Source organism: Octopus bimaculoides, chromosome 23 (assembly GCF_046866305.1).
Source record: "Octopus bimaculoides isolate indiv1 chromosome 23, ASM4686630v1, whole genome shotgun sequence".
In the NCBI taxonomy this organism is placed as follows: Eukaryota; Metazoa; Mollusca; class Cephalopoda; order Octopoda; family Octopodidae; genus Octopus; species Octopus bimaculoides.
Window position 1 is genome coordinate 23,129,143 of NC_142950.1, and position 22,017 is coordinate 23,151,159.

At 38.0% G+C, this 22,017-nt stretch overlaps 1 protein-coding gene across 1 annotated transcript in view; it reads left to right on the top strand.

The window, feature by feature from the left end:
* The first annotated feature begins 690 nt into the window (after positions 1–690).
* LOC106876965 (uncharacterized) overlaps positions 691–22,017 on the top strand; it is a 49,694-nt gene continuing 28,367 nt past the window's right edge. The window contains exons 1-6 of the mRNA XM_052976066.2: positions 691–834; positions 14,887–18,156; positions 18,899–19,027; positions 19,762–19,855; positions 21,071–21,199; positions 21,502–21,637. Of these exons, the coding sequence (XP_052832026.2) occupies positions 815–834; positions 14,887–18,156; positions 18,899–19,027; positions 19,762–19,855; positions 21,071–21,199; positions 21,502–21,637 (3,778 nt within the window). The 5' untranslated portion in view covers positions 691–814. The remainder of the gene's footprint in view (positions 835–14,886; positions 18,157–18,898; positions 19,028–19,761; positions 19,856–21,070; positions 21,200–21,501; positions 21,638–22,017) is intronic.

Consider the following 22,017-nt stretch of genomic DNA (forward strand, 5'->3'; position numbering starts at 1 on the left):
AATCATGCTCTATGATCAAGCTTCTTGTCAAAGGAAATTTGAAAAAAATTGATATTTTTTCCTGAAGTGACTTTGCAAGTAATTTTGTAGTTGAATGAATTGATCTCAGTACATTTAAAAAATTTTTATTTAAAGCCTGGTACTTATTCTATCAGCCTCTTTTGCGGAACTGCAAAGTTACGGGGACGTAACTGCACCAGCACTGGCTGTCAAGCAGTGGTCGGGGTGGGGAACACACACACACATGCACACACACACATACACATATATATACGACAGGCTTCTTTTAGTTTCTACCAAATCCACTCATAAGGCTTTCGTCAAACTATAGTAAAAAAAAACAGTTACGTAAGGTGCCACGTAGTGGGACTGAACCTGAAACCATGTAGTTGGGAAGCAAAATTTTTACCGCACAACCATGCCTGCATCTGTGTTTAAATAAAATGCTGAAGTGAATTAAAATGGATTTTAAACTCCATCCCAACAAATTTTCGAAACTGCTGGCCTTGTGCCAAAATCTGAAACTCAAATAAATACGAAACGATCAGTGTAGGGTGGGGGGAACAAAGAAAAGTTAACGAAATGGTGGAAATTTGACGAGATTTGGCTAGGGACGAGGGTCAACGTCGTGACATCTGGTGATGATATCTTAGACAAAGCTGAGATAACTCTTGCTTGCCATAGCCAACCAGTTCTGTCTGTGTGTCGTGTTTCATTCATCATATGCATTTGATGCACACACAGTCAGGTACACACAACATAAAATAGATAAATATATCTATATCTCTATATACACACATGCACCAATATTTCCATGATGACGCTTTCTCGAAGGTTAGTTTAATATATACATATATATATATATTTCCATAGTGATATCTTTGTTGAATGTCACCGTGTAATGTAATCCTACCTCATGTTTACCCCGCCGATACTGGTCACCTCCGTTATTAAGACCAGACGAACGATCCCCTCTTATATCGTTCTTCTTACTTTATAATTTGTTTTGTAACTCACTTGACTTCCTTTACTGTCACTAAACAACTATCTAAGTCAGCGGACATAAGACATATACTTCTTTAATGTATATTTAATTCACAAGACAAGCTTCCTTAATCAAATCACGATAGATGTAGTAGTGTTCTTTGTTTTGTTTTATATATATATATATATATATGCACACACACATATACTCACACACAGCTACCTGTGTATATATACATCCTTATATGTAAATAATACATATACATCTATCTATTGTGCTTCAGAAATATATGCGAACCCTATGTAGTGATCACAGATTGAACCAGCACAAATAACTTTTTTGTTTTTGTTTTGTTGTTGATGGTTTTGTTTTAGATCGAAGAGTCCAGTCAATTTCCTTATCACCCTCCTCTTTTGTCCTGCTTAAAAGAAATTGAAACTTGCCAGTGATTGGGAAATCCTCTCCTGCCTTTCCCACCAAAATTGTGGCGTATGTTTGAGTGTGTGTAGAAATATATATATATATATATATATGTGTGTGTGTGTGTGTGTATGTGTATATATATACATATATATATGTGTGTATGTGTATATATATATATATATATATATATACACATATATGTATGTGTATATATACATATATGTATGTATATATGTGTATATATACATATATGTATGTATATATGTGTATATATACATATATGTATGTATATGTGTATATATACATATATGTATGTATATGTGTATATATACATATATGTATGTATATGTGTATATATACATATATGTATGTATATGTGTATATATACATATATGTATGTATATATGTGTATATATACATATGTATGTATATATGTGTATATATACATATGTATATATATGTATGTATATATATATATGTGTATATATATGTATATATATATGTATATATATATGTATGTATATATATATATATATGTGTGTGTGTGTGTGTATGTATTATATATGTATATATTATGTATGTATATATACGTATGTATGTGTGTGTATGCCAGCTGCTAGGGAAAAATGGTAAGAAATCAACTTGAACCCGAGAACAAGGAGTAAACATGGGTCTGAGTTTGCTGGGGTTATTATTATTTGTTTAGAAGACATTTTCGTTCAATATATTGCTGTACAATAGACATACTGTTTATATATGTATGTATATGTGTGCGGTGTTGAGTAAATGTGTCGTTGAATAAGATATACTAATTCGCACATCCATATTATAAATCTAGTTAATTATATATATATATAGATATATATATACATACATGCACATATAGACGGTAATGTTTTTATGTAGTAAAGGGGCCATAAAGTGGGGGTTCAGTTTATTACTTCCGTATATCGTACAACCCATCCCCGATTATTTGTCTGGATATTCACATGCTGTCCTTTACACGCACATGTACAGGCGAACCCACACACAGTATATATATCTCTCTATATAATTGTATATTTAATTTTACCACTTTTATATATGTAATATGGTCTGTGTATATATGTTCACTTTTTTTCGTCACGTGAGCTCTGTTTCCTCTTTGTTATTTATATAATGTAATGGTAAAAGTGTTTAGATACGTAAATAATATATTTCTCCCCCCCCCCTCGAAATTATCTGCTCCTGTTATGAGAAGGTTAAAATTAACCATGTAAATAAAGATGTCTGTATGCATATGTACAAGTAGATGTATATAGCCTTTTCCTCGCCTGTTTTATTCCTTATATAATGTATATTTGTCATCAGAGATTTATTATATATATATATTATATATATATATAATGCGTATATGAGTGAGATTTGGTAGATTCGTTGATTTCAAAACTAAACCTTCGTTCCGTCCCCACTGAGTGTTTTGACGTTTTTCATGGCGATATATGTATATGCCATCAGGGGGCACCTCGCACACACACACACACACACATCCCCTCCCCGCAATTATATATGTTTGTGGGAAACGACACGGGGTAGATTGGGGGACCCTGCTTCTAAATTCAGAACCTGATAGTTTTTTCTTTTCTTTTTTTTTTTTTTTTTTTGAGGAAACTCTTAGATTAATTACGAACGTGCTGCGGTAATTCTAATTTCTTTTTTAGAATCGACATTATAAATAGCCATATTACGATAATTATTAATTTACCAATTACATTTTAATTAAACAACTGCAAAATAAAAATTACAGCTTGTTTGAATCACGTTTTTCTCTTTCCCTTTTGTCGTTCTTCACAAATTTCCGGATCTGTAGGTGTCTCACCATTCACCAGATATTATAGGGCCGAGCAAACTTTGCACTCGAATGCTGAGAAATAGTAACCAAATCTTCCTCTTTACGCATTTACTTATTTAAAGGAAGTATACACTCGCCAAGAGATAGTCCTCTGTGAAACAATCTTTATATGGATTTGCTCTCTCCATACTGACCTGGTGCTTAGCGATATTTTTGCTGTTCGTAATGGCGACCATTTCAATATATATATATATATATATATATATATATATATATATATATTTAGTATATTAATTCTTTTAATTCTGCACACTGACCAATCACCTTGATCGATCTTAAATACTTGTTGCTAAGGCGGCGAGCTGGCAGAATCGTTAAGCACGCCGGGCAAAATGCATAGCGCATTTCGTCCGTCTTTACGTTCTGCGTTCAAATTCCACCGAGGTCGACATTGCCATCCATACTTTCGACGTCGATAAAAATAAGTACCAGTTGAATACTGAGCCGATGTAATCGACTTACCCCCTCCGCCGAAATTGCTGACCTTTTCCAAAAATTTGAAATCAATATTTGTTGTTGCTAATCCCCAGTTCCAGTTGTGATGAGCTCGTGTTTTTTCAAGCATAATCTATCGAGGAGATTTGGCTGCTATTTCTTGTAGTGTTAAGGATCATGTAGAAAGAAAAGTATTTAGTCTGTTCACTGATTTGATGAGAATTAGGCTCTATCGTATTGATCCAGATCAAAGAACGACAGCCAACTGTCTTGAGACCAAGACTTGACAAAAGGAAATTTATATGGTCTTGTGTGTGATATAATGAGATGAAAAACCTTCAACTTACTGAGATTATCCATGTATTTAATAAATAAAATCCATCTCTATGGTGTTTAAGATGTAATAACAGGCAAGAGAGGTAACAATTAATTGAAACTTTTGGAAAATATAGAAAAAGCAGCTTGTCAATGACTGGTTTTAGGTGACGAATTGGCAAAGGCAAAACGTGTTCCAGTTTTATTACATCTCTTCAGTGAAGTATATTGTACAAGGCTGAGTGCGATAAATATATGTGTGTGTGTGTAGGCATGGCTATGGTTAAGAAGTTGGCTTTGGAACCTCACAGCTGTTCAGTGCCACTGTGTAGAGGCTGTCGGTTGGCATCTTCTATTTTAACTGAGTCAACCAATATCTTGAGTGTGAAATAGCTAGAGGAAACAGAAGTCTGTCCTGTGTGTGTGTCATCATCATCGTTTAGCATCCACCTTCCATGCTAGCATGGGTGGGACGGTTTGAAAAGAGCCGACCAGGCAGAAACCTGCACCTAACTTCTGTGACTGATTTGGCAGGATTTTTACAGCTGGATACCCTTCCTAATACCAATCATTCAGCTGAGTGGACTTAGTGCTTTTTATGTGGCACAAGTGCAGGTGAGGTCAGTTTTGGCAAGGTTTTTACAACTGGATGCCCTTCCAAATGCCAACCACTTTACAGTGTGGACTGGGTGCTTTTAAGTGACAGGGTCACCAAGTACTTGTGAGACAAAAAAAAATGCATCATATAGGAGAAGATGGGTCACAGTGCATCCAGCTGTGGCTAAACAGGCCAATGCATGCTCAGGTCAGGCACTGGTGATCTGGGAATGAAGGCAAGGAGTTGGCTGTGCATTTGTGCAGCTCATGTTTTCTTTGTGTTCATAGGTGGCACCTTTGTTGGTGCAGCTATGTCAGGTAGGGTGGTCCTTACTTGTGTGTGTGTGTTCATATTTCCCTTCATCTTCATGTATATTCGCTGATTGTAGACAAGAGACATATTCAAATGCTGTCGTTTGTTCTCCACATAACCATATCTGGGCTGTTTGGTAGAGTGGAAGATCATTTACCTTATGATTCAAATGCACAAGAAACAAAAGACAGACAAATGAGGGAACAACAAACAAGGTGTATTAGTTTGACACTAGAAAAATGGTGAAGACTGAACCCAGAACCATGTGGCTGGGAAGCAAGCTTCTTACCACACACACAAGCATACATAGGTGTGAGTGTGGATGTGTGATAAGTTCCTTTATTAAGTACATGGTTTTCCAGTCCAGTCACACAGCATGGCACTTTGGGAGGACTAGCTATGAAGTGTAATTTTGGTATCCTGGCTTATTTTCTAGTAACACACAAACACATGCATACACTGTTAAACAACAGGGAAATATGATGTGCCAGGTTTTTTTGTGACATGTTTTTGTAACATGTTACACACGTGTTGCAAGAAATCAACTTCTGATTTGGGTTTGTGCATGTGTGTACTTTATGATTTTGAACAGAGAATGAGATCATTTTATTGAACCTCTTTAATGTTATGTTAGTAGCGTGAAAAAGTGCCCAGTAAATTCTGTGAAGTGGTTGGTAAGAGGAAGGACATCCAGCTGTAAAAACCAAGCTGAATGAAGTATCCGAGCATCAGTCTATGGAAGCAGCAGCTTTTAGGAGATGAACTGTGGTGATCCATCCAATCTATGCCAGCATGGCAAGTAGACATAGGGACATTTGTGTATGTAAGTGCAGTTGTATGTCAGTGTGTAATCACGTGAGGTGTGTGTGTATATATATATGATGATTGCAAACTCGTGTTTGAGTATTGCTATTGCCTGATCGAAAGTCCCACACATGCAAAGACTATGACCGGCCATTTTTGTGATAGGTCTTACTTTTTTTCATATGATGCCTGTGCGTGATGATTTTCTTGTAGTGGGGAAAGGATTTGCACAAATCCAGTCCCACTCTCTGAACATGGACAACATAAACTCGAAAAGAAAAACTAGTCTACATCATCAAATATTGTCAGTGCTGCAGGCTTTCTATTAGAGTTTCCCTCTCCTAGAGAGATGTTGTGACAACAACAGAGGGGCTTCCTGCTCCGAGTGGGCCAACCTCATACCTGGACACCAACCCAGGTATTCCCACATCTCTGCACATACATACATACATGCATACATACATACATACATGCATGCATACATACATATGTACATATATTGCTGGATGGACATTGGCTGCTCATGAGCTCTTCTGTCTTTTGACAGGTCTTATTTTTCATCCTGCAGGGTATCCAACAATCACCCTCCTCACCAAACAAGCTTGATGGGATTGCCAGTTTAGTTGCTGACGACTTGGCCATGCAACAGGTTGTACTGGGCTACATGTTATTAGTAGTGCCCAAGAGTAACCTCATATATATATATATAAATATATATATATATATATATCATCATCATCATTTAACGTCCATTTTCCATGCTGGCATGGGTTAGATGGTTTGACTGGGGACTGGCAATCCAAGAGGCTGCATGAGGCTCCAATTCTGATCTGGCAAGGTTTCTACAGCTAGATGCCCTTCCTAATGTCAACCACTCCGAGAGTGTAGTGGGTGGTTTTTACATGCCACCGGCACGGCAGCCAGTCAGGCAGCATTGGCATTGGCCACGTTGAGTAGGTGCTTTTTACATGCTACCAGCACAGGAGCCAGTGGGGGGGGAGCTGGCATCAACCACGTTGTGATGGTGCTTTTTACATGCCATCGGCACGGGAAGCCAGTCAGGCAGCACTGGCATCAACCCACCCATGAATGGTGCTTATTGCGTGCCACCAGCATGGGAGCCAGTCAGGCGGCACTGGCATTGGCCACAACTACAATTTCCATTTTGATTTTATTGAAATTCTGATTTTGATTTTACTTCACTCGAGCATGGTGTGTCGCCTGATAATTCAAGGGTACTTTTTAAATGGGCTGGTTATGCAACAAACAAACTTTGGAAGTGAACAAACCCGTTGGTATTTCACAGACAAGAAAGTAAATTTTGGATGTGATATAGCTGCGAAACAGCCAAGAAAGACTGATTTTTTTTTTCCTGTTTTCTAAGGGTAAATACCCAATCTTTCTTGGCAATTTGCAGTTACATTTCATTTGAAATTTACATTCTTGTCTGTAAACACACACATAATAAAAATATTGTATATATGTGTGTATTGCTCCTGTGAATGTGCATTTACATTTGTTAGTGCATAGATATACAAGTCTATGTGTGTTGCTTCTGTTAGGGTATGGATGTATCAGCAGCAAGCTATCGAGTCATGAAAGCATTGAAGAAAATGCTTTTCAGAAATTTGTTCTGGCTCTCTATGCTCAGAGTTCAACCTCTGCCGAGGTCAACTTCACCTTTTGGTATCAATAGAAAAAGATCACCACCTGGCCCTTCAATACTTTTAGTGGGTTTCACTCTCTTATAAGTATTCAGAACAAATCTCCTGTTTGTAAATAATTTCCTTTCTTCCTCTCACCAATCTCGGGGATTCTGAAAAACAAAGAGTCACAGCTTCTGCTCTTTTCTCTTTGACTAAGTAGTAAAAAAAAAATGTATGTATGCCCTACATACACATTTGTGTCTATACATAGGTGTGTATGAGCATAGTTGGTAGATAAATATGTATTTTTTAGTATGTTGATGTATATGTATGCCTGCATGTACATTTGTGTATATACATTATTGTGTGTGTGTATATATATGTCATCATCATCGTTTAACGTCCGCTTTCCATGCTAGCATGGGTTGGATGATTTGACTGAGGACTGGTGAACCGGATGGCTTCACCAGGCTCCAATCTGATTTGGCAGAGTTTCTACAGCTGGATGCCCTTCCTAACGCCAACCACTCAGAGAGTATACACATATATACACACAAGACATCATGATGAAGAATGGAGAATTATATATCTTCAGAATTTGTTTATTGAAGTATTGTTTTCATATGCCATTCTGACAGGTTTCTGCTGGATAAGTGTCCTAGTGTCCTTTGATGTAGTAGTGATGTGCATTTAGTTGATTTATATTAAATCAAGTGTAGTACACATTCACTTGAAAGATGCAGCTTTATTCACTGTGTTACTCAGATGGGTGAGTGAAGTGAACAGTTCGTTTTACGCACCTGTATGAATAGCACCTCAAATATATATATATATATATATATATATATATATATCAACATACACATGTGTGTACGTTGTTGTATAAGTATGTATGCCTGCGTATATATTTGTATGTGTATCATCATTTAATGTCTGTTGTCCAACTGCCATTGGTTGGATGGTTTGAAAGAAGCTGCCAGGCGCCATGTCTGTTTTGGCATGGTTTCTAAGGCTAGATGCCCTTCCTTAAAGCTAACCACTTTACAGAGTATCTTGTATGCTTTCTGTGTGAACCAACACCAATGTTTTTTTACGTGGCACCAGCACTAGTGCTTTTTATGTGGCACCAGCACTAGTGCTTTTTATGTGGCACCAGCACTAGTGCTTTTTACATGACACCAGCACTAGTGCTTTTTATGTGGCACCAGCACTAGTGCTTTTTATGTGGCACCAGCACTAGTGCTTTTTACATGACACCAGCACTAGTGCTTTTTATGTGGCACCAGCACTAGTGCTTTTTATGTGGCACCAGCACTAGTGCTTTTTATGTGGCACCAGCACTAGTGCTTTTTACATGACACCAGCACTAGTGCTTTCAATGTGGCACCAGCACCAGTGCTTTCAATGTGGCACCAGCACCAGTGCTTTCAACATGGCACCAGCACCAGCACTTTCAGCGTGGCACTAGCTCCAGTGCTTTCAACATGGCACTAGCTCCAGTGCTTTCAACATGGCACCAATATCAATATCAGTATCTTGGTCCTTTTGTCATCATACTTCCTATAAGTTCAAACACAGATTTTAAAAAATAGATGTGGATATGATTTTATTATTTCTCCAATTTTTTTCTACCAAACCATGAATTTAATTTGAGAAAATCTACACATGCTACAGTGACCCTCTTCTTGTATATTTTCTGTCTGTTTACAAACCTGAGTTAAAGAAGCCAACAAGGAAACTTCCATGTGGTCATTCAAGCTACTAGAAGTAGCAGCTAAATCTCTTTCAAATCACACACTACCGTCTTAGAAATTGGAGGCCAGATGGGATGATGTCGTCTTTGATATAAAGTGAGAGATAAGGAGTACTCCATTTTGGATGAACCAATGATGGGTGACTTCCATGCTGAAGCTGCTAGAAATAACAGCTAAATCTTTAGATCATATCCAAAATAATGAAAGATACATTGGATGATTTAGTCCTAGAAACTTTATTCCTGGATTGTCATGGCTCATAGATTTGCTGGATTAAGGGCTCGATACTAAACAACAGCAACAAATGTGAGATACTTATACAGAAGTAACCTAGTTATTGTCTTATTCAGCTCCATGCAGTTATGAGTTCTGATCCTGTCCTGGTTACCTGGTGTCAGTAACAGTACACTTCATTCCTTATATTCTGTCTCAGTAGAGCTAATACTAGCTTGGGAAAACTGCTATTATTATTATTATTATTATTATTAAAAAGGTGGCGAGCTGGGAGAGTTGTTAGTGTGCCGGACAAAATGCTTAGCAGTGTTTCGTCCATTGCTATGGTCTGAGTTCAAATTCTGCCGATGTCGACTTTACCTTTCATCCTTTCTGATTCAATAAATAAAGCACCAGTTGAACAGTGGGGTTGATGTAATCGACTCATCCCCTCCTCCTAAATTGTTGCCCTTGTGGCAAAATTTGAAACCAATATTATTATAAATGTCGCACAGTATACAATATCATGAGTTTGTTGATTGAAGATATTGTGTCTACTGGGGGGTTTGTACTGTCTGTCAAGTCACAACAAGGACCTCAGATTGACAGTACTTTATGCAATATGCATGCAATTCCAAGTAATGCTGACTTTTGCAATACACCTAGATTATAGAGTATTTCTAAAGTTTTCAGATATTTTTTCAGATTGGGTGGTATTGAACCCAATGCTTTGATGACAATAAGGATAACCTTTATGTCTGACTCTCGTAGCTGCCACATCTTAGTGATCTCAATTCTCAGGTCTCCATATTTATCAACCTTTTCTCTTTTATTCATGATGATATATTTATCTCCTGGCACTGTCATGTCAATTATTAGGCACTCTTGTTTGTCCCCACTAAAGGTTACTATATCTGTCTTTTGGTGCTCTAACACCTTGTCTGTCTTTTCGTCAATTACCTTTTCCAGTGTATATTGGTATCAAACACCTATAACCTCATATCCATACTTGCGGCATAGTGGCCAGTGGAGGTTTTGGGCTACTTGGTGTCTACACTTGTACACTTTCTGCGCAAGACTTTCACAAGCACTAATAATGTGAGTCATGCTTACAACCTTCTTCCCACACATTCTGCAGAGATCCGTTGCACTTGTGTGGTATATATTCTTTTATTATTATTATTAAAAAGGAGGAGATCTTGTAGAATCGTTAGCATGCTGGACAAATTTCTTACATGGCATTTTACCCATCATTAGGTTTTAGCTTGCCTTTCACCCTTTGTGGGGAGAAGGTCAATAAAATAAGTACCAGTTGAACACTGGGGTCGATATAATTGGCTTACCCCTCTCCTGAAGTTGCTGGCCTTGTGCCAAAATTTAAAACCATTATTATTACTATTATCATTATTGAGTGAGAAAGCAGTGCATGCCATCAAAGTGACACTGGGGTACAAATATGCAAAGCCCACTATACCCATCATGACTACCCGTCTGATAAGGGTACACCAGGCACATGCATCACAACCATATGTGCATGACATGGTGATCTTGTACCAAGATAAACAGCGAATCACCTTGCAGGTGGGGCTCAATTAGAATTTTTTTCAGATCGAGTAGCCAATCCACTCAAAAGGTCCCTGAATAAGGTTTGTTTTAAGGATGATAAACAAAACACCCACATTTCCAGAGGTGAATTATTCAAACCCTAAAGAACTCCTCTCAATACATGGCTATGATGCTCCCCCACTACTTATGCTTGTGATCAGAGAGATATACATATTGTCAGCCATTAAGGGACATGCTCAACTGGTTAAGGTCAAACAACTGACAAGCAAATCTGTGGTATTGAACAGAATATTTGCTGTAGCCCATCTTTTACACCAAGACAAAACAATGTACATGATAACACTTCCAATCAGTTAAGATCACTGCCTGGTACTGCCTCAGGGCAGCTATTATTAGTATTATTATTATTATTATTAATAATTCTAGAGGTGATGGTGAGCTGCTAGAATTGTTAGTATGCCAGACAAAATGGCTAGTGGTATTTTGTCCATCTTCACTTTATCTGTTCATATTCTGCTAAGGTTGACTTTGCCTTTCATCCTTTAGGGGTCAAGAAAATAAGCACCATTTGAGCACACGGGTTGATAAAATCAACTAGCCCCTTCCATCAAAATTTCAGTGCTTGTACCTATGTCAGAAAGGATTAATAATTCTGGAGGTGGATTGACGGAATCAGTTTCTAATATCTCATGGTACAGTGGAACTTCAAATCCCGCTACAGCCATCTTAGCTTTACATGTTTCTAAAGTGGATAAAATAATGCAGCATGCAGCCCTGTGGCTCCAGGTCCAATCCTACCGCATTGCATCTTGATCGAGTATCTTATACCATGGCCTCAAGTTTATTAATGACTTAAAGTGCAACTATGTAGATGGAGCCCAAGTAGAAGCATGTGTATTGTTTTGTAGATATGTAAGTATCAGCCAGAAAACAAATAATCGAAGGCAGCGAGCTGGCAGAAAGGTTAGCATGCTGGGCGAAATGCTTAGCGGTATTTCGTCTGCCGCTACGTTCTGAGTTCAAATTCCGCCAAGGTCGACTTTGCCTTTCATCCTTTCAGGGTTGATTAAAAAAGTACCAGTTACACACTGGAGTCGATATAATTGACTTAACCCATTTGTCTGTCCCTGTTTGTCCCCTCTGTGTGTAGCCCCTTGTGGGCAGTAAAGAAATAAGAAAACAAATAACCAGCGCTTTCAAACAGAAACCCTGCATGGTATCTCCCCACTTGAGTTGTACAAGTTTCTTCCTTCTTCTCTCTTGCCTTTGCAAAATGCATTGACTGACCCATTGGAAACCTGCAGCCATCCACACTATCATTCATTAATCAGGACATAAAATTTATAAAGAACTAGCAGAGGTACCCGGTAATACCCAGGAGCGGGGTTATTTCCAGTACCCATTACAATGCCTAATTTCTCTCAGGCAGAAAATGAAATCAAGACATAGGACAGATAATAGAGGGTGTAAGCAAATTGATTCACAAAACAATAATACAAATAAATACGCGTGGAATCGGAAAATGACAATCAATTGGTCGGATGAGTGGAAAGCTGCAAATATATAATCAATGGAAACATCAAGAAGGGCATTATAAAGGAGTGCTGTGAAAAAAAAAGGACACAAAAGTTTGAAAAGTAAACAAAAAATTATTTAGAGAAAAGAGATTTTATACTTAGAAAAATGGCTGGAGTGCAGAGGCAACAACATGGCGGTTATAAGAGTCATAAGATGTTATGAGGAAGGAAAAGAAGCATACAAAAAGGATGATTTTCGTCATTTTGGGGCAAATTCTCTTGCGACCCGAGAGAAAATTTTAAGTGCACATGCACTTCATTTGACGACTGTGTTTCATGGACAAGGAGATATACACACACGCAATTGGTTTATAGTTGAAGACACTTGCCCAAGATGCCAGGCAGTGGGACTCAACCTGGAGTCATGTGATTGGGAAGTGTGTGCAGGCATAGCTGTGTGGTAAGAAGCTTGCTTCCCAACTACATGGTTCCAGGTTCAGTCCCACTGAATGGAACCTTGGGCAAGTGTCTTCTGCTATTGCCTTGTGAGTGGATTTGGCAGATGGAAACTGAAAGAAGCCTGTCATATATAGATCATCGTCATTGTTTAATGTCTGTCTTCCATGCTAACATGGGTGGGACACACATATGTATGTATATATATATATATATATATATATATATATATATATATATATCTGTGTGTGTTTGTCTTCCACCATTGCTTGACAATTAGTGTTGATTAATTTGACTAAAAATTCTTCAAGGTGGTGCTTCAGCAAGGCCACAGTCTGATGGCTGGAATAAGTAAAATATAAAAGATACGGATGGGTAGACAGAAATTGATTGGTTGATTGGTCCCTTAGGTTTTGATTCCTTGTTTGATGCTTTTATTTGTTTTTATTACTTTTTGTTCTATTATTTGTATTATTAAAATTTTCAGCTTGATTTGGAAAATATCTTCTCACATGAAGAAAATCATTTTCACAACCTCTTCAAAAATACCTGTAATTATTGTAGAAAAGTTGAAGTTGAAGCCATAGAAAGTATGTTTATCCACAAGGTGGTGGGGTTATTTGCAAATGTATTGAAAATATGCTTCAGGCACTAGGAGTTTAATAAAATGTTGTTATTTAGCTTATAGGGTTACAATAGAGCTTAAGGAGTTGAACAAATCCTCACTAGCTGTGTTTGATAATCCCCTCTATCAACTGGATGAAATATACTGTTTACATCAGATAATCTGAATGTTTAGCAATGCAGAATTTAAGGTGGTTGGTAGTGGCTGTGTTGTTTAACCCTAGGTCAGTACTGATTCAGCAGACCTATGATCAGTCTCATTCTATTTGTGATTGTCTTCAGTTTTTTAAGAAGGTAGTGTATTGTTAAAGAGATTTGGTTGCTTTTTCTAGCAGGTGATGCAATTACATAGTGGCTCATGATGTGTATTGGGTGCAATTACATAGTGGCTCACGATGTATTTAACCCTAGGTCAGTACTGATTCAACAGGCCTATGACCAGTCTCATTCTATTTGTGATTGTCTTCAGTTTTTTAAGAAAGTAGTGTATTGTTAAAGAGATTTGGTTGCTTTTTCTAGCAGGTGATGCAATTACATAGTGGCTCATAATGGTGATGTTTATTTAGGTCCTAGGTTACCTCTGTTTTAACTTGTTCGCATTTAACCTGGCCATATGAAACACAAATATTCTTCCTGTTTTTAGGCCTCTCACACCCACCCTGCAATGTCATTATAAAAATGTCAGATTTAGATGTCTATTTCTGGCAGGACAAATAACTACCTGGAAGTTTTGTCATTAATGTTGGTGGCAGAGATGGTAGTAACGATAGTGTTGATGATGGTGATGGATTGTTGAGTGATATTACTCATCTCTTTTCTGAAGCTATAGCAATTAACAATTAAAAGGCATGTTAAGCTGGCCTTCAAGCCCTCATTATCTCTTAGCATTGTTGAAATGAGGATGCAGACCTGACTAAATGGCTTAATCCCTTTGTTATGATCTTTGTGTTGAAATACACTGTCATTATCATCATTATTTAAACATCTATTTTCCATACTGACATGCGTTGAACAGTTTAATTGGGACTGACCAGCTGGATGCCCTTCCTAATGCCAATCAATTTACAGAGTGCGGTAGGTACTTTCTACTAGTTGTAATGCGTCAATGCTTAGCCACTGTCTCCTTCAACTTGTAGAGTTGTGTTTATTTGCTTGACCTTGCAGGAGCAGGGACTAACAGTTTCTTTGATAGAGATTGAGTGTAAAAGGGAGGGGGACATAACTAAGTACCACAAGGCATTTTATCTGTTGCTCTACTGATTCCATTATATACTATCATGATGTGTGTGTGAATAATCTATGTCTGTTGTTTTAATTGGTCTTCTTTTTTCTTTCTTCTCTTTCTAGTTCACAGGGAGATTCTGTAAAGAAGGATAGTCGAAAGCGCTACATCGACACGTCTGATGACAATAGATCAGACAGAGATCGGAGAGATAAGAAGAAATATCCTGACCTTTCTTCATCAAAGAGGGACAGGCGAGAGAACCGAGATGACCGGAGGGAACAGGGAAGTTCCTCAAGGTTGTCACGTGACCATGATTCTTCTGATACAATGAACCGGAAAAGCCAAGACAGAGACTCTGCTAGTTCAGACAAGGGTAATTTGTGCAAGAGTCTTGTAGACTATGCTGAGAGCGACAAGGAAGCAAAGCATGATGAACGGTATAGCAAGAAGAAGAAGAAAAAAAAGAAGAAGCATTCAGGGAAGCAAGCTGAAAATGACTCTGATAACTCTAGTGAAGGCCCCAAACCTGAAAAACGACGTCGCTTGTCAACGAGTAGTAAGAAAAAAAAGAAATCCAGTAAGTGGTCTAGTGATGAGGAGGATGTGTTGCCAAAAAAAGAGCAGATGCATGGGGCCAGCATAAGCCAGGAATCCTCTTTCAAGAAGGGAGCCAACAGAGAGAGCTCCCACTTGCTGAAAAATCGATGGGATGACAAAGAGAAAGCAGAGTCGAGTTATGATTGGAGAAAAGAGAGGAATGATTCTGTTGGAGAAAAAGATAGGGTTCGTTCGAAATGGGATTTTGACACTTCTGATGATGACGACGATGATGATGATGAAGATGATGATACTGTGAGTTCAAAAGTATCTGAAAGCCAGTCCAGCAAAGGAGGGTTACGGTCTGTTGTGGGTGATCTGAGTAAAGAGAAATCATCGAGGTGGTCGTCTACTAAAGAATCAGCTGATGAGAGTGATGGGAATGATAAAAACAAACATAGAAAGGGGCAGACAGAGAGAAGCAGCAGCAAGGATCGGGAAAGCCTTTTTGTTTCATCCGAGTTTAGCAAAGAGGGAAGTGCTGAGAAGCTGAAAAGGAAAGGGAAACTATTAGAGGCACAAGAGGGTTCGCATAAAGTTTTTAAAATATCTAAGGAGTTTTCTGGAAAGTTTAGCAGAAGAGAAGATCTCTCGTCATGCAGGGTAGAAACTGGATCAACAGTTATTGAATCCTTGAAAGGTCAAAGTTCAGACTCTGTAGATACACGTACGGGAGAACAAACTGAATTGAGGGACAGTTTAGAAGAACGTGAAAGTCAGAATGACAGCCCCGAATTAGAGATGAGAGCAAAGGAGAGAATTTCCTTAAAAGGAAAACAGAGCCCTCTAGGTAAGATAGAAACCCCAAAAGATTTAGAAAAAGTCCCTCATGGTAAATCTAGTTGCCATCTTCCAGAGAGCGGAGAAGTTGTTGGGGATCAGTCAAGAGAAAGTAAAATTGGTGAAAAGTTAAGCAGAAAGAAAGAAATGGAGGAGAGAGTCAAAGGCAGAGAAGGTGATGGAGATCTTTCAAAAGTTTCTAACTCTGCGAAAAATGACACAGCAGTTTCATCAAAGCAGAAACCTCAACCTGAGAGTTCTCGAGAAATACATGGAGACAAAGATAAAGATGACATACATATCACAGATGAAGACCGTGAAAAGCTACAGACGAAGAGAAGAATCACCAGTGAAAGATGTCTGGAAGGGAGAAAACAAAGCCTGGGTGAGCTGAAAGAAACTTCGAAAGAAACTAACCAAGGAAAAGAAGCACTTGCTGAGAGTGATAAATACGGGGATCTGCCAAGTGAAAGGAACAGAGAGCAGTATACTAAAGGCAGTGGACATGAGATGGAACCTTTAAAAAAGTGTAGAAGTCCTGAAAAGGATGGTAATATAGAAGAGGGGAGTGATTCAAAAGGATCTAGTTGCAGTAGTGAAGAGAAGAATGTATCTGAGAAACATGGGCGACAAAGAGAAGGTTTGAAGCTGAGTCGGTGGGACAGAGATGCCTCAGAAGATAGTAATAAAGAGAGTGGTGGCTTGAAAGACCAGTACAAGAAGAAGAGTGATTCTGGAGACCCTTGTCTGGAAAAAGAGGACTTGAAGAATCAACAAGAGAGAGGTGGGTCTAAAGAGCGTTTTAAAGGCAAAGCAGATTCTCAACACAGGGAAAGGAGTGATTCTGAAAGTGGACACAGCGAGAGGAGCGATTCAAGAGGCCAGCGTCATGGAAGGAGTAGCTCCAAAGTCCATGTTGAGGGAAGTGACTCTGAGAGCTCACACCATGATAAGAGTGAGTCTGAGGATCAACATAGTGCCAGGAGTGATTCAGATCATAAGAGCCGTGACAAAAGTGGTTCTAAAAGACAACAACGTGACAGGGATGATTCTAGAAGTCGGCGCTGGGAAAGGGAAGAATCAAGTGAGCCACACAGAGAAAAGGATGAGTCCAGGGACCGTCACCAAGAGAAGGAGGATTACAGTACAAGGGATTGGCGTCGTGACAGAGACAGCTCTAGGGAACGGCGTCGAAACCCAGATGATTCTCGGGAACGGCACTATACCAGAGATGACTCTAGAGAGCGACATAGGGATCGGGATTCTTATGACACAAAAAGAAGTAGAGATGATTCGAGGGAAAGACAAAAAGATCGTGATGACTATGGAGGTCGGTACCGATATAGGGACCAACCTCGAGATAACTGGAGGTTCCGAGATAACAGAAGGTATCAAAATGATGGTTGGGACAGTCGGAGAGGCAGATTCAATTTCCGAGGTGGGTTTAAATACAGGGATTCTTCTCGAGAAAGACAAAGGTACAGAGATGATTCGAGGGATTATCGTAGGGACAGGGACAATCGAAAGGATTCTGACCGTGACAGTGACAAGCACCGTCGCCAAGATTCCTATGACCAGCGACACAGTAGCTGGAGAGATCGTAATCGTTCCACATCACCAGATCGCTACAGATCCAAAGACAACTCTGGCCGTGAAAATAAAAATCGAAAATCTGACACTTCTAGCAGCAAGAGACTCAATGGCTCGCCTGATAGACATCACAGTGCTGACAGCTCACCGGATCATCATAGAAGCAATGATGAGAAGACATCCAGTTCTGCTCAGAAGAATCAGCAGCAAGAGAAACGTACCACTGATCTCTCTGATAAAACTACATCAGAGACTTCTGTTCCAAAATCATCAGGTAGTGGTGAGACTACTACAGCCAGTTCTAAACCAATTAACCCATCCAAAGATCCCACTGGTGCAGGAATTCTTACCACAAGGACTGGAGGTGCTTATATACCACCAGCTAGATTGAAAATGATGCAGACCCAAATAACTGATAAGAGTAGGTAAGTGGACACTTTAAAGTCTTTCTGTTTTCTGTCTGCTTTTATTCATACATATGTATGTGTATGTGTACATAGAGAATAGTTTTTCTTTCAAACATGTATTAAAAGCGCAACACTATTCAAGTTTGATCCTTATTAAAGATCTTCTGTGTTCTTCCAAACAAAACATAAAGGACTAATACAGACACACAACTTAAATCTAGTTGTGTTTTTGATATGATGTTAGTGTGTGTGTTAATATTATTGCTGAAAGTAGCAAGCTGGCAGAATTGTTAGCACACCAGGCAAAATGCTTAACAACATTTTGCCTGTCTTTATGTCTTAATCTGTTTCAATGTGAGAACTAAACATAAATGGTTGTTTATTTTACTAAACTGATAGAAACACATCGTTCAGCTGTGTATTTCATTAAAAATATAGTTACAGTAGGGTTTAATATTCTACAGGTGTAAGTGTGGTAATTGTTTCACTGACTCTGCATTTGATGTCTTCTGAGAATGGTCCAACTCCAAGCATGTAGAACTAATAAGAAGAAGAATGTTGGAAAAGGTGTGGTGAAAAAAAAAAGGATAGTTTTCACAAACATCATTTCTTGCATGTGGTGGACATGAAATTCACAATTCTTATGTAACAAACATGATAATGAAGAAGGATAAATATATATAGCTAGACGGTTGTGTATGTTTATATATTTTGCTATAGTTCACATCCTAATGTAGTGTGCTGGCGTGTCTTATTGCAGTGTTGCCTACCAGAGACTGTCGTGGGAAGCTTTACGTAAGAGCATCAATGGTCACATCAACAAAGTCAATGTGACCAATATTATTGGAATTGTACGAGACTTGTTCCAGGAAAACATTGTGAGAGGAAGGTAAGTGGGATACATTTTACTTATTTGATGTTTGATCAATACTATCATCAGGTTTGTTTAATCTTTTATGACCTTAGTCTATATATATTGTTAAGTCTTATAGACCTGATGTCTATGTACAGGAAATATGTTAGTCTTATATAGTTGTGGTTTAAATACATACATACATATATATATATATTTATATATATATATATATATATACATACATACATATATATATATATTTATATATATATATATATATATATATATATATACATACATATCTATATATATATATATATATATATATATATATATATATATATATATATATATATATATATATGGTCTGTAAATTTGTTAGTCGTATATATTTGTGTTTGCTGGTTTTGTTAATGTAAGTACTGTGCTCGGTATATGTGTTCTAACAGCTATATTAACGATATATAATGTCTAAAATATTTAGGAATTTATTGGGCTAATTTCAGACTAGCAACTCTCTTGTCCAGCTGGATTATTGGACTAACAACTGTATTTCCTAAGTGGATTACTGGACTAGATAGACTCATAGATGCCTGACCTGGACCAGACTGATAATTTTATTTAGCTGTCATCTCAACACGTCTCTTTGATCATAGTTACTTTTGTTGTTGCTTTGATTACTTCATACCTCACAGGTTTAATAAGCACAAATATTTCAGTTAAGTACATCTCTCTGACTGTATGTTTTTTTTTTTTTTGTTTGGCAGAGGTCTGCTGGCTCGCTCATTACTTCAAGCTCAAATAGCTTCCCCAACTTTCACCCATGTCTATGCTGCACTTGTGGCCATCATTAACACCAAGGTAAATAAAATCATTTGCAACTTTACATGTTATGAAGAATTTTGTCTCACATCATTCTCCTTTTTCTTTCTCTCTGTCTCTGTTATTGGTTCAAAGAATAGAAATTGGATTGCCTCTTTGGCTCTCCAAGACATTATCTTCCACAGATAATCTATAAAGATGACCTAAACGTTCAACTGACCAGATTTCTCCTTGTGGTCCATTGTATCTGTATAAAAAGCTGTGTGGTAGTTAAGTTAACTCACGCAGTCACCTGGTTTCATGCTTGATTGCAGCACATGACACCTTGAGCATGTGTCTTCTACCATAGTTTTAGTTTGGCCTTCACCTTGTCAGAGAAATTAAACATATCTTTTCTTGGATGGTTGGCTTAATCTGTTGCCTGGTTCAGAACTGATGCCTTGATTTTTGGATAACTTAAATAGTGTCCACTCTGAAGATAACCCATCAGGTGTTAGGCTCCTCCTCACTTTGCCCTGTCAAAGGTCATGGTACTGACCTTCTTTCTGACTGACCCATTAAAATAGACAGACAGCTGGGACTGTAGAGTGTCAGTCTAGATACTTTATATCATTTAATATTGTCCTCCTAGGTTCTGAGTTCAAATGCAGAGAGGAGTGATGGTGGTCAATTTTACCTTCTTTCATTCTTTTATTGTAATGTAGTAAGTACCAGTAATATGCTGGACTGAATCAATTGATTCTACCTCATAGCAGCTGTTTAGCTTTGTATTTGTGTCAGTGTTCATCTGAGATGAATTGAGCTGAATAGACCAGAGAATCATCAGAACCTTGAGCAGAAGTCGGCTGCATTTGGTGATCATAGGCTTTCAAATAACCAATCATTAACCCATCCTGATTCCAACAACATCCATCATACAAGGTATCAATTCAAGCTCCAATTTGATTATATTAATCCATGTTTTTAGCTGCCCACCTCACTGTTTGTGCCATATAAAGAGCAACTCTGGCATGATTGCATCACAGATAAGTTTGCCCCATGGATTGCAGACTGTGTGGCTGAACCAGTGGAGGGTATCTTTTGAACAAATATTCAAAGAAATTAGTTTTGTAATGATTCTAAAGGTACATTAGGTGGATTGGTATTTGGGAAAGGTGTGAATGTCACAACACTGCATATGTTCTCCTCATGTAAACCATCATCATCAGTAACCTTTATTTACCACTCACTGTCCTTACTGTTTCATTCTTTAAGTTTCCTCAAAATGGTGAACTAATCCTACGCCGACTGATTATCCAGTTCAGGAGGGCTTTCAAGAGGAACGACAAAACTGTCTGTATTTCATCCTGCCGATATATCGCACATTTGGTCAATCAACAAGTGGTGAGTTCCTTTCTATTCACATCTATTCACTTCGCTCCCCATTTGTTCTTCTTTATATATGTTTTTTTTTCTTTCTGTTATTTTCTCTTTTGCTCTTTTTCTCCTTTTTTTTTTTTAAACAGTAGGATGTGATTTGAGGGAGATTTGGCTATTATTTCTAGTGAGTCACACAACCATACAGAAGGTCTCTGGTTAGTTGGAAAAAGCTATAACTTACATCCTTAATGACAGTCAGGAATCTAGTCTGTTAATCTAGTTTAAATAATTTCAACTGTAAATATTTTTCTTGTTGTATTTTCCAGGCACATGAGGTGATAGCTTTAGAGATTCTAACATTGCTGCTTGAGAACCCAACGAATAACTCTGTTGAAGTAGCTGTTGGTTTCCTGAAGGAGTGTGGCCAAAAGCTGACAGAGGTGTCCCCAAGGGGAGTTAATGGTAAGGTACCTTTTTTATAATCTCTGTAATGGGACCACCTAGCTTTGACAACATGAAAATAAATACTTGAAACTCTGCCAAAGACAATTTATAGGTGTTTCCTCCAGACATTCATGTGGGTTGTGGATGTAACAGACATACATGTATTTCTTAGTTGTGCAAATGCGAAAAAGGTTAGATTTCTGCTCTAATGATGGTGTAACAGGTGTAGGGATATCACTTAGGAGAGGAAAAAGCATAATTTAAATCCTGTTCTCAACCATTTTTTTTATTTATAGAACTCTTTAACTGCTATTTCATTCTGGTGGACCCCCATAGCCAATCAATGTTTAAAGACTAGTTTCATAGAAACTTCTTTCAAAATCCCTATTTTGCTTTTC